Source organism: Calypte anna, chromosome Z, assembly GCF_003957555.1.
Source record: "Calypte anna isolate BGI_N300 chromosome Z, bCalAnn1_v1.p, whole genome shotgun sequence".
NCBI classification, from domain to species: domain Eukaryota; kingdom Metazoa; phylum Chordata; class Aves; order Apodiformes; family Trochilidae; genus Calypte; species Calypte anna.
Window position 1 is genome coordinate 16,030,043 of NC_044274.1, and position 13,590 is coordinate 16,043,632.

Genomic DNA, 13,590 nt, shown 5'->3' on the forward strand with positions numbered 1-13,590 from the left:
TGAGGGTGCACAAATTCCTCTGTGCATGTCTCTGACAAAGATGCTAAACAGTGCCAGTCCCGATACTGACCCCTGAGTAATGCCACTCATCACTGATGTCCATTTAGACATCAGGCTGTTGACTGCAACTCAACTTTAAGAGTGAACATGCAGCCAATTCCTTATGCAGCAAGTGGTCCATCTGTCAAGTCCACAGTTCTTCCATTTAGAGACATGGATGTCATGCAGGACAGGTGCTTTGCAAAAATCCAGGTAGATTGTATCAGTTGCTCTTACCCACCAACCTATAATCCCACCATAGAAGGCCATCAAATTTGTCAGGCAATATTTGGCCTTAATGAATCCATGCTGAATTCCTTATTTTCTTCACATGCCTTCACATATGCCTTCACATTTTTTCCAGGAGGATCTGCTCCATGATCTTGCTTGACTTTTCTCATTGTTCCTTGGGCTCAGCTCAAGTACAATGTACAGATGCTAAGAGCTACCTACTGTCTTCCCTGCAAGAACAAGAGATCTATGCCTGAATCCTTTACAGGTTTTTATTAAGTTTGTAAGAAGCTGAAGGCGCGTTACAGTAGAATCAGATAACCTCACACATGCTGTTGACTAAGAACTGAGAAGCAGAATACATTAGCAAACCACTCACTTTTCAGACTCCAGGGTAAGACTCTGCCAAAGAAGTATTCTGTCCAGGAAAAAGAAAAAACAAGCCAAAGCATATTCCATTCTGCCTTTCCATTTATAGTGATTTGTATATGCTTGATACTTTTACCCCCTCAATTGAAAAATTTGGCATGGTAAAAAATAAAAATAAAATAAACAAAAAAACCCCAAACAGCCCCCCCCCCTTTAAGATAGTATTTTGGACATGAGTTATTCTTTAAGATTTCTAAGATGTTCTGTTCAATATAAAACCAAAACACCACACAAAAATTTTATCTTCTCACCTGCTACAGTTTGCATCCAACACAACATTTTTAATTCTCTGAATCACCTCCTCCATATCATTCTTTCCTTTTTCTTTCCAAGCATCTTCTAAAACCGAGCCTGTCAACTAAAGACACGGGATTAGAAATTTTTAAAAATAAAATTACCAAAATTTAATAAACTGTCAACAGGAGAGATTATAAATGGACTGCTGATTCTTTTGTGCCTTGGCTTCAGCTCTGCTGGTTTTGGTCTCACATTTTACTTGTAAATTAGTATATTCGTTTTTTTGGGCCAATTTCATAATGGTACTGAGGAGAAAAACTACAACTTGTTCTGCTAATGATGTAATACATAAAACTCTGTAAAGGTTTCCTCATCTGCAGTTTCCTCCACTGCTCTGAAAGGTAGAAATATTAAACCTGATAATCTTTTTCTTTGAAAACTGTCTCACCTTCAGCAGTTTCACTGCGCATATCAGATTACTGTCCACAGGATAAGACAAGAGGGCATTTAGTAATTCCCGAAGGCCTCCTTGAAGAATTTCTGCTCGTGTTACCTGTCCCTTTGGCCCTTTAATCTGCAAAAGATATATTTAAAAAAATATCTGAAGAATTTAAGTTAAAAAAATTATTTAGTCACCTCTTCTCTCTTGAACGCTATATGATTTTGTTTCAACACAGGGATCAGCAGTGACCTGGTGACCAACACAGTTCAGCTCTTTTAGTTGGAAGAACAAGCCAAATACTGTAACTAGAACTGTAGAACACAGACTTTTAAGTAGTATCCTTACAATTTTGACATACATATGTAACAATGCATGTCTAGCATTTCACTTCTCTGTTAAGAAATTGCTAAGAAAAGCTACCGTTTAGCCCGGCAAAAGGCCCACAAAATCCCAAATTCCCAGAAGCCCATGCTCTTTCCCATACTACATTTTGTGTTCTCTACTGCTGTTGTGGCTTACTTTTGGAAGGCACTCTTTTATGTATTAAAAAAGTATGGAAATGGTTTAAAAACAAATGGTATACTCCACAGAACCGGATGACTCCCCCTCTCCCAAGCCCTTTGCACATCTTCCTTTTTACTTCTAGCAAGTGAAAAGCAGATTTCAAAGATGACTTATGAATAGGAATGGAAGAGTCAGAGAGTTCTTTCCTCATGCCAGCAAAAATTTGATAATGTCTGATTAAATCAAACTATACATTCAAAAATATACATACTTAAATATTCTGCAGCAGTTAGTAACTTGCTAGACTTCCAGTGTAAGAGTCAAAGTAGTTTTGTGTTTAAAGACTATTTTGTACGCAGATATTTTCTTACGTATCATAGATATAAAATACCAATCCAAATACAAGATGTCATCCTTCATGCATAAGCCAAGGATTTATGTTCAGAAGAAATACCTTTAAAAGTCTGCATTAATTGCACAAATTGAGGATTTCCACTCCCTCCTCAAGAGTTTGATAATCCTAGAATCACAGACACATAAAAAATTAGAGGTCGGGAGGGACCTCTAGAGATCATGTAGTCCAATTCCCCTGCCAATGCAGGATCACCTAGAGCAGGTCACACAGGAACACATCCAGGTGGGTTTTGAAAGTCTCCAGAGAAGACTCCACAACCTCTCTGGTCAGCCTGTTCCAGTGCTCCATCACCCTGACAGTAAAGAAATGTCTCCCTGTGTTGAAGTGGAACTTCCCATGTTCTGTTGTAAGTCCATTATTCCTTGTCCTATTACCAGGCAAAACTGAAAAGAGCTGCCTTTTCCCCTTGACACCCACCCCTCAGGTATTTATAGACATAAGATCCCCTCTCAGTCTTCTCAACTCAAGGCTAAACCCCAATTCTCTCAGTCTTTCTTCATAGGAGAGATGCTCAAGCCCCTCAGTCACCATCATAACTCTCCATTGGACTCTCTCCAGTAGGTCACAGCCTCTCTGGAACTGGGGAATCCAAAAGTGGGAACAGTATTCCAGGTGTGGCTCCAGCAAGGCAGAGTAGAGAGGGAGAAGAACCTCCCTAGATCTGCTGGACGCACTCTTCCTAGGATACCTAGCTCCATGGAGCTTCTTTCTAGCAGGACATCCCCTAATCTGTACCAGTGGTTGGTGTTACTCCTACTCAGATTCAGGACTCTACACTTGTCCTTACTGAACTTCCTGAAGCTTATTTTTGCCCATCTCTCCAGCCTGTCCAGATCTTGCTGGATTGCAGCATAGCATTCTGGTGTAACACCCACCCCTCCCAGCTACATTGCATCAGTGAACATGCTGAGGGTACACTCCATCCCTTCATCCAGGTTGTTGATGAAGATACCAAACAAAAGTGGATCTGGTTCTGATCCTTGGGGAATGCCACTGGCCAGAGGCCTCCAATTTCACTCTGTGTTGCTGCTCATAACCCTCTGAACTTTGTTGTTGAGCAAATTATCAATTCATCTCACAATCCAATCATCTATCCCACATTTCTGAGTTTTGTTATGAGAATGTTATGGTAGATCGTGTCAAAAGCTTTACTGAAGTCAAGATATATGACATCCACTGCCCTCCCTTCATCTACCCATTTGGTCATGCCTTCCTAGAAGAATATCAGGTTAGTCGAGCAAGATTTCCCCTTAGCCTTTAGTAAATCCACGCTGGCTACTCTTGATAACCTTCTTTCTATCAAGTGGTTAGAGATGGCCTCCAGAATGCACTGCTCCATCACCAGGGATGGAGATGATGCTGACTAGTCTATAATTGCCCTTTTTGAAGACTTGAGACTGGAGAGACACTGGCTTTCTTCCAGTCCCCAGGCACTGCTCCTGTTCTCCATGATTTTTCAAACATGGTGGAGAGCAGCTCAGCAACAACATCAGCCAGCTCTCTCAGCACACATGGAGGCACCCCACCAGGGCCCACAGATTTGTGTATTTTCAGTTTGTTCAAGCAATCTCTAACCTCACTGACCAGTGGAGAGTCTTCCTCCCTACAGTTATGCTCCCTTGCCTCTAGTGATTTGGATTCCTGTGGGCTGGTCTTTGGAGTGAAGATTGAGACACAGAAGGCATTCAGCAACTCTGCCATACATGCATCTTCTGTTATCGTATCTCCCACTTCATTTATCAGTGGACCCATTTCTTCCCTACTCATTTTTTTCTCAGTAATGTATTTGAAGAAACTTTTCTTGTTTTCTTTCACCTCCCTAGCCAGACTAAGTTCCAAGAGAGCCTCGGACTTGTTGAATCTTTACGTACTCTTGGCATATTGCTACAATCCTCCCAATTAACCAAACCCTTTTTCCATGTAATGTATTTCCTTATTCTACCTGAGTTTTTCCTGGAGCTCCTTGCTTATCCATGCAGGTCTCCTCACTACTCTACTTTATTTTTTTTTCAAGAGGATACATTTATCTTGAGCTCAGAGGAAGTAATGTTTGAATATTGACCTGCTCACTTGGTTGCCCCTACCTTTTAGAGCTGTCCATGGGACACTTCTAGATAAATTTGTAAAGAGGACAAAGTTAGACCTCTTAGAATCCAGGGTAGAGATTTTACTTATTGTCTTGCTTTTTTCCCTAACAATGCTAAACTCTTAACATGTTATGGTCATGACAGACAAGACCGGCCCCAGCCTTAACATCCATGGCCAAACCTTCTTTGTTTATTAATACATTGCACCTCTCCTTGTTCAACCACCTCCTTCAGCCTCCTTCTTCTCCTTCAACCACCTGCATCAGAACGTTGTCATCAATGCACTGCAGGAACCTTTCATACTGGTTACGCTTGGCTTTGTGATCTTTCCAACTAGTATCAGGGTGACTGAAGTCACCCATGAGCACCAGGGAACATGACCATAAAAGCACCTGTTAGTGGCTGAACTCTGATTTACATAGGTTATTGTTCCTGATCTACTTCTCCAAGGTTCTAATATTTTCGCTGTTGCTTTAGTATGTGGAGGAGAGGTGTAATTGCCAGACAAAAGGAAATAACACATGCTTCATTTCAAAGGTGGTTTATGGTTGGTTCTTTTTTCTTAAAAAGTATTTGTATACTTCTCTTCCAATGACTTTGTTTTTTTTTAATTTGCTTCTTGGACACACATTATAGTGAAACTGGTCTGAAGTTCTTTTACTTTATGCCCCTCTTCCTATACAAAAGCACATCAAATTGTATTACATTTCAATGTTTGCATAAATGTAACAAAAAATTAATGAAGAACAACCTGACATGCATCTTCCTTCTTACCTCTAGGTTCAGGTAAAGTTCAGCTAAGAACAGCACAAAGGCATGAAACTGCTTTCGAGTAGTCTCATCTCCTTTGGTAGCTTCATCTCTGTTTTCATACTCTGTTTGACACCTGTAAACATTAAAACAAAATCATGCTATCTGTAGACATCCCAACGTATATAACATACTACTTGATTAACAGAATGCTAAGAACTTATGAACTGCAGTAGAACTGTTAAATGCCGGGAAGTATGATTTGTGAAGGACGTGAAAGGACTTCACAAAGACACTGTATTCTTTTATATTAATACATACAATTCCATTATTATGTTCCTGAGCACTAAAATATGAGATAGCAAAATGAAATCAAGCAAATTACAACATGAAAATTAGAACACAGTTACACAGCTTATATATTAGAATATTGGTCCACAAAGTTTAGTACAGGCAGCCAAATATCCACAGATATATAAAGACACACTCTGAAACACATTTTCTCTTTTTCATGCTGCTTCTCACATTGTTTTAGATAACTTTACACTTACTGAATAAATTATTTATCTCATTATTTTAAGAGACAGTAATGCATAATTCATGACAGCAAGCTGTGTGGTGCAGCTGATACTCTAGAGGGAAGAGATGCCACCCAGAAGGATCTTGACAGGCTGGAGAGGGGAGCCCATGTGAACTGTATTAAGTTCAAAAAGGCAAAGTGAGAGACCCTGCACATGGTTTGTCACAATTCTGAACATGGATACAGGCTGGGCAATAAGTGGATTGATATCAGGATTGTGGAAAAGGACTTGGGAGTGCTGGGGGATGGAAAACTGAATTCAAGCTGGCAATGTGTGCATCAGACCCAGAAAACTGGATCCTAGGCTGTATCAGAAGTGTGACCAGCAGGTCAATGAAGGTGATTCTTCCTCTCTACTCTGCTCTAGTGAGACCCCACCTAGGGTCTGGATGAACCTCAGAAGTCCTCAGCAGGTCCAGGGGAGGGCCATAAAAGTGATCAGAGGTATAAAACACCTCTCCTATGAGGAAGGACAGAGAAAATTGGAGTTGTTCAGCCTGAAGAAGAGAAGGCTCCACGGAGACATATAGTATTTAATTGGACCCTACATTACAGACAGGAAGGGCCTTTTAATCAGAGAGTATAGTAATAGGATGAGGGGTATCAGTTTCAAACTTAAAGGTGGTAAATTAGATATTAGGAAGAAACTCTTTCTTTGAGGGTGGACAGAGAAGTTGTGGTTGCCCCCTCCTTTGATGTGCTCAAGGACAGTCTGGATGGGGCTTTGAGCAATGTGTACCAGTGGGAGGTGTCTCTGTCCATGCAGGCAGAAGCTAGATGATCTTCAAGGTCCCTTCCAACCCAAACCATTCTGTAAGTCTATGATCCTAAACTTAGATAAACAGTAAATTTCTCTCTAGTATTCAACAACTGTGACAAAAATTATGCAAGTTTACATATCAGTTCAAAAGCAGAATTAAAAAATATTTGAGGGTGTAATGGATTAAAAAACAAAGGAGAAACTGAAAAATCTAAGGAACTGAAATACAAAATTTAAGGAAAAAATTTGGGCTTAGAAACAGAAGAGCCCTCTGAGATCATACTGGTAAGTTGTTTATCCTCTTCTGCCCCTAAGTTCCATTCATATTTACAACAAAAACATAAGCATCTTTAAAATCCTGGCATCAGGGACATAAAATGAACATTATCTACTGAGTTACCTCTATAAACCAGGAGTCAGGCAATAGAACATTAAGAGAGATTTCCTTCATGTTCAAATAACAAACAGTTAAAAAAACAGGAGATAAAAGCTGTGATTTTGAGTGCCAAAAGGCTCATCTGTTTTGGGACAAGTTAAAAAAAAAAAAACGTATTTTCAATTTCTCCATACAGTATCATTCACGAGAAAAGATAATCAGAATGCATTGCTGTTGAAGTTTTTCACATTTCTGCTCCTAAACACAGGTGGAGTACATGAAACTTTAAAAAATAAGAAGCAATGCTAAAACTTAGAAAGCTGTAAGTCCTTCAAGTGAAAAAAGCTAATAATTCATAATTACTTCTGAGTTAATTATTAAGTATTAAAATGTCCCGATTTTGCTGGGACAGAATTATAAATAATTTTTCTGTTCAGATAAACTGCAGTTTGAGAGACTGCAGAGTCCAGTTTTGTGAGAACACAAGAGATAAGATATTTTGTTCTCACTTATACACAGCTCTGGTATGTGGGTTTCCACCATGACCAAGATCAAGGGTAGTATTGAACCATGCAGGTGAAGTGGAATAGAAGGGGCAAGGCCAGGGCAACTGACCCAAACTAGTCAACCGAAGTATTGCATACCGTAAACACCACCCTTGCTGTCTATGAGGAAGTCTGGGGGATGTTTTTTTTTTCTTCTGCCACATCTGCCTTCCCAAGAGGGTCCTGTCTGTTCCCTTGCTTGTTCTGTTTCTGAGGCCTCCTCTGCTTGCTGTGATCATCACATCCTCACTGGAGCTGTCGTGCTTGCAGTGTTGGCATTCAGCCTTGACTGCTGGAAGCACACAGCCCGTAACTACTATCTGGAGCTAACTTTGCATCTTATATTAATACTGGGGTTAATATTATTTCATTATTTATTATTACATTATATTATCTATATTATTATATAACATTACATAATATATTAATTATTATATCAGACTATTATTTATATTAATATAGCACACTATTTATTATTACAATTTATTATTACCAATTATTAATTATTATGATTTTTAATTATTATTATTCCAGTATATCTGTTTCCATTTTAACTCATGAGTCTCTGTTCCTTTTCACAACTTCACTTTTTGGGTGGAGCTGGGATGATAAACAAGTGTCTAAACTGTGACATAAGGGGTACTACTACTTTAAATGTCATGCACTAAGATTTAAAAGAAAATATATGCATTAAAAATGTAGCAGTTATGTTAACCACAAAGAGTAATCATTCTTAAAACTGTAAGCCCCCAGAACTCTGTAGTTATTGAAAAACGACAAACTTTATCCTTCTGGATTTTATGCGTTTACTTCATACATATAAGATCAGTTAGCTGATCAAGGAATAAACCTTACACAGAAACTCCAGCTGAAAAACTCATTAAAGAAAAAAACTACAATGAACTAAGTCCTGGCAACAGTCAAAAGAGAAGGACAATGCATCAATGTGCATTTAGTATGTTTTTTCAAGTTGACTAGCTTTCAAAGTTGGGGTAATTTTAAAATATTCTGGTTCAAAAGAGCCTACAGAAGTCCTAATGGAGTCCTATTTTCTTATTTTAAAATATGGAAATATAAAGTATATAGGTATTCAGCATCCAGTATCTACCTGTGCCTTCATAATCCTTAGCCTAAACTTCTATGTTAAATATCTACCTATTTATACATATCATTAAGTTACATAAAATATAGGACGACATGTAACCTGAGATTAATGTGCTTAAAATGATGTGCCGATACTGACCTTTGAAGTAACAGTTGTCGGAAGTTCCCACTTTGTGGACTAATGGTCAGATGGTGAGACAGGTAGTTACACAACCGTGCTCCCATGTAGGAAAAATTTGGGACAGATGTGGCCTTCCAAAATAAAAGTGGAAAAATGAAAAAAAATTACTCATAGAACTAACAATTAGGCTATCACAAATTGCCTTTAAAAGTTTTTTTTGAAAGCTGTGTTTAACATCTGTGATTACACAAATTAAGAGCAGACTATTAAGAATTACTAAGGATAATGTTAATTTTCCTATCTTACCAAAAGTTTTCTAAATGCATTTCAGCACTTTATTAATTTATTCGGTTCACTATACTGGATTTTATGGCTTTAAGAAAACAAACACAATTATGCCACATGCCCTCAGCTGTACTTCTCCATTCTGACTTCCCTCAAAGTGTGTTCAACAAAACAGTCAGAAACTGTTTATACAAAAAAAATCAACAGTGGATATTAAGAAACTTTTTCAAGGACCAGTGACTACATTAAAACAAAACAGTAACAGCAGTCATCTTCCTTCAGACTAAACTATTTATCCCTGAATCTATTTTTGGCAATTGTGAATGCACAGGGAAAAGTACAAGAACATGGCAAGGCAGATCCTTTCTCCCGTACATGCTCCAGCAAACTCCTGATTCAAAGGTTAAATTGCATCATTAGAGTTAATAGCTCTGTACAGGTCCTGTTTTCTAAGTAAGCCCTGCTGCTGTTGAACATTTCCACTTCTATCATGTAAAAACATATGGCAGCAATGAAATTCCATGAAATTCAACAAGGTTAGTTACGAACTGTGAAAAATATTTTGCCTTACACCTGATAGTTCAAAATTTCAAGAGATGTAGAAACCTAATTGGGAATTCAATAGTCTAAATCAAACTCCCATCGAATCTAACACAACATCCCTGCATTTTGACAATTTTGAACTCTCTTCTAACGACACTTGAGTTTCAGATTATTTCTTAGATACAGCTTTAGTGAAAAGAGGTTCTGGTGTAAATACCTTCAACAGCTCTGCCAAAACCTATACAGGGATACTAAGAATTCTTTACACTTTTTTGGCTTTATCATCTTTGAACATTCCTTTTACATCTTCATCATCTAGCAGTGCTATATTTGTGCTTGCATGCTTCTGGCATGTTTGAAAAGAGCATCTTTCCACTAGCATGTCAATGCAATAGCTGTACGTCTCTACAGGCAGTGAAAACTAAGCACTCCATTTGACTGTACTATGTGCATAAAGTAATTTCAAGAAACCCTGAATTGTATGGCAGATAGTCTAATATAATACAGTTTTCAGTAACAGGCATGTGAAATGGCTAATGAGCTTTTTGGTGGTTTTGGTTCAATCAACTGCTTGGACTAGAAGAGGTACTCCCCTTTTTTACAAAGCAGAATACATCACTTAAATTACACTACTCTTTCCTAACAAAAAAAACCAACCAACCCAAAAACCAGACACACAAGCTCGTCAAAACTCATGTCTTTTTTTAAACACTGTCTTCCTAATTAGCTGGTCTGTCTTTGTGGGCATCAAATACTGAAACAAACTTAATTTTAGGCATTATGACTTGGCATAGCACAAAGAGACAAAAAAACGCAGCCTACAAAAGCTTTATAACCAATCATTAAAGTGCCATATCATCTTCCCTAAATTATTGCTGCTGGTAGTCCCAGTTTATTTCTGCCTAAACTAAGCAGGAAGGCTAATCTAACAATACATATCTTGAGAAATTTTTGTTGTTCTAACAGCAATCATCGAACTATAAAAGTCAAGATTCTTAAACTGAAGTCAGTGTTCACCTTCTGGAAAACAGGAGAACTGGCACTTCACTCTGTCCAGAGACGTGTAAAGAACAGAGGGAACTATGTAATTAATCCTTACAGACAGGCTTAGATATTGAACACACAGATGAAGGTAAGGCTGACTTGGGTTTCCTTCCTTTCAGTCTTTTCCCTTCAAACACCAAGCATCTATACATCTGCTCAGTTGGGTTAAACTAACATCATTGAATCAGATGCTTATAAATACACCCCAGTGATTTTAACTGTTTTGTGGTAAATCCAGAAACACAAATACTTGAGCCTTTAGTCAAGACAGAATAATAAAAAGCACAGTTGATTTACATTCGAACACTATCCAATGCTGACGTACAACAAAACTAAAACTGGATGCTTTTGGGTAGTAGTACAGCTTTTTTAATGATGTTTGATTTTTCACATAATTTCAGACTGCTAATATTCAGTGCTTCTCAGCTGAGGAAAGCACAGCCAGCCTTAACACCAGACTTGCTTTTAAACAGCGTGAAAGAAAAGGCAGAATTAAAAACATTAAACAAGAGCCAATGCATGAAGTGTAGCTTCATATGTAGTAACAAAGTTAAAAATGGGATAATTTCCTCTTTTTTCCTTCTAGTAAAGTTCTATGGAAAATGTTAGTCTTTTTTAAACTCTGTTCAAGGTTTTTAAACAGAGGATGGGAAAATGATTATGCCCAACATAGCACAGGTAATTTGTCTAACCAAAGTGTTCTGGCTTAAATGTGCATCAATTAAATTAAAATTAAATTCTGTATGATAAGCACCTTGGGTGTCTACAGTTCTGTACCATGACCAACCAGCCATGCAGCTTCTACATACTTTGGACTGTTTTACAGTAAAAATATTCTGCAAGTATCTATACTTAAAAAGGTGAATAAAAGTTTGCATTCTTCAAGGTAGAATTTGAAAGAAAACGACCAAGGGAAGTGAGACACCCAGTGTAATAAATAGCCAGCACAAGTGTGACTTAATTCTCTGCAGCAAGCCCAAAAGAGAGCAACAGCAACTAATTTGCTAAACAACATGTAGTAGGCTGTTCTTTCCAATGGCTCTCCCAATTAGCAGAGAGTTCATCTCAAGGTCTCTGTCCTCATTTCCATAGCCATCAATGGGACTGGACCTAGTTTCCATCAGATGAGCTCTCCTTTCTTCCAATTATGCTGTTCTGAAATAGGTATATTCCAAAAGAAGAAGAAAGCCTGTCAATACAGGATCATTTCTGAAAGGGTTATTGGTACAGTAGGTATGAAGAACAATTTTTTAAAATACCAAGTAATTAAAAGCATCTAATTTTTATCAAGATATATTTGCAGGATAGAATAAAAATGCCCAACTCTGACATTGTTTAAATTTCTTCAATCTCTGCTATATAAAAACAGCAATCCAAATATAATTCCCTTTCATTACAGTGCTGTAATTTAAACTCTAGTATGTGACCCATGAGATAAAAAAAACACACCAAAGGAAACAAAGTAAATTGGGGAAACTTTTCAACCATCCAGATTATCTGACATTTGAGCTACCATTTCACTTTACTGAGTAAAATATTTCCCTCTATGTTTCAGTCTAAAGAAAAATTCAAACCATCACAATTCTACATCTATACAATTAGATAGCAAAAAATACTGATAGGCATATCAGATAGATATATCAGATAGATAACGGAGGCCAAATATCCATGTTATAAGATTGACTACACAAGCTACCTGCTGATAGACAAGTTCAACAAGTTCTTGTAAAGCTTCATCCGCAATGACCCAGCCATTCAGTGCTTCAGCAAACTGCTCTATTTCAGTTTCAAAACAACCAGGTTGCTCGGTGAGATGATTTAGGAAGTCTTGTACATATTCTGCCAGTGTCAGATACCCGTCGTATCTATCATCAAAGGAAGGATCCTATAGAAGTGAAAGAATATACCAACTATTTAAAAGGAACCTAAAATGATGATGTTACACTTACTAACTCCAAAATAACCCTTAGCCCTTAGTCTTGGGTCTCAGTATACCTGAAAGGGATCTTCATAACATAGTTCACCTCAGTATTTTCAGAAAGCATAGACACATTAGAAAGCTCCAATAGTCTTATCATCTTAAGAACTAGGTAGCATGTTTATATCAGGTTACAATTTCCCAGCGAAACACATCTGGATACAGATTAAAAATAAATGAGTTTGGCAAGCTTGGTGCAACATTAAGTAATGAACCATTAAGTAAGATCTTTTTTGGGGAAGAGTGGCTGTAAAGCTGCCCAAAGGAAAAGGCCCTGGGGACGTTGATAAACAGCTGGCTGAATACAAGCCAGCCATGTGCTCAGGTGGCCAAGAAAGCCAACAGCATCCTGGCTTGTATCAGTAATAGCATGGCTAGCAGAAGTAATTTTCCACTGCTTTCGGCACTAGTGAGGCCACACCTTGAGTACTGTGTTCAGTTTTGGGCCCCCCACTGTAAGGATATTGAGGTACTGGAGTGAGTCTAGAAAAGGCAATGAAGCTCTTGAAGGGCCTGGAGCACAAGTTCTATGAAAAGCAGCTATGGAAACTGGAGTTGTGTAACCTGGAGAGAGTGTGGGGAAACCTACTGGCTCTCTACAACTACCTGAAAGATGGTAGTGAGGTGGTGGTTGGTCTTTTCTCCCAAGTAACAAGCAATAGACCAAGAGGAAATGGTGTCAAGTTGTCCCAGAGGAGGATTTGACTGGGTATTAGAGGAAACTTTTTCACTGAAAGGGTTATTAAACACTGCGGTAGGCTGCCCAGGGTGGTGGTTTAATGACCATACGTCAAGGTATTTTTAAGATGTGTAGATGTTCTCAGGGACACGGTTTAGCACTGGATCCAGTAGTATTAGGTTCATAGTTGGACTGATGATCTCAAAAGTCTTTTCCAACCAGAATGATTCTGTGATGCTGCAGGGTATTTTTTTTGCTGAATAGAGTCCAGAGAAGAGCAACCAAGCTGATAAGGGGTCTAGAGAACAAATCCTGTGAGGTTGAAGGAGCTGGAATTGTTTAGTTTGGAGAAGAGGAGGCTGAAAGGAAACGTCATTGCTCTCTCCAGCTACCTAAAAGGAGGTTGTACTGAGAAGGGTATTGGCCTCTTCTCCCAAGACA

General features: G+C 38.3%; 1 protein-coding gene across 7 annotated transcripts in view; it reads right to left on the reverse strand.

Annotated features, from left to right (window-relative positions):
* PAIP1 (poly(A) binding protein interacting protein 1) overlaps nt 1-13,590 on the reverse strand; it is a 28,949-nt gene that overhangs the window by 5,943 nt on the left and 9,416 nt on the right. For 4 of the 7 annotated variants that reach the window (XM_030466720.1, XM_030466721.1, XM_030466723.1 and 1 more), the window contains 6 exons: nt 12,189-12,377; nt 8,639-8,751; nt 5,159-5,270; nt 1,385-1,510; nt 951-1,057; nt 650-688 (listed from right to left, as the gene is read on the reverse strand). In XM_030466720.1, the coding sequence (XP_030322580.1) occupies nt 650-688; nt 951-1,057; nt 1,385-1,510; nt 5,159-5,270; nt 8,639-8,751; nt 12,189-12,377 (686 nt within the window). The remainder of the gene's footprint in view (nt 1-649; nt 689-950; nt 1,058-1,384; nt 1,511-5,158; nt 5,271-8,638; nt 8,752-12,188; nt 12,378-13,590) is intronic. The other 3 variants (XM_030466722.1, XM_030466724.1, XM_030466719.1) reach the window with 1 other exon arrangement.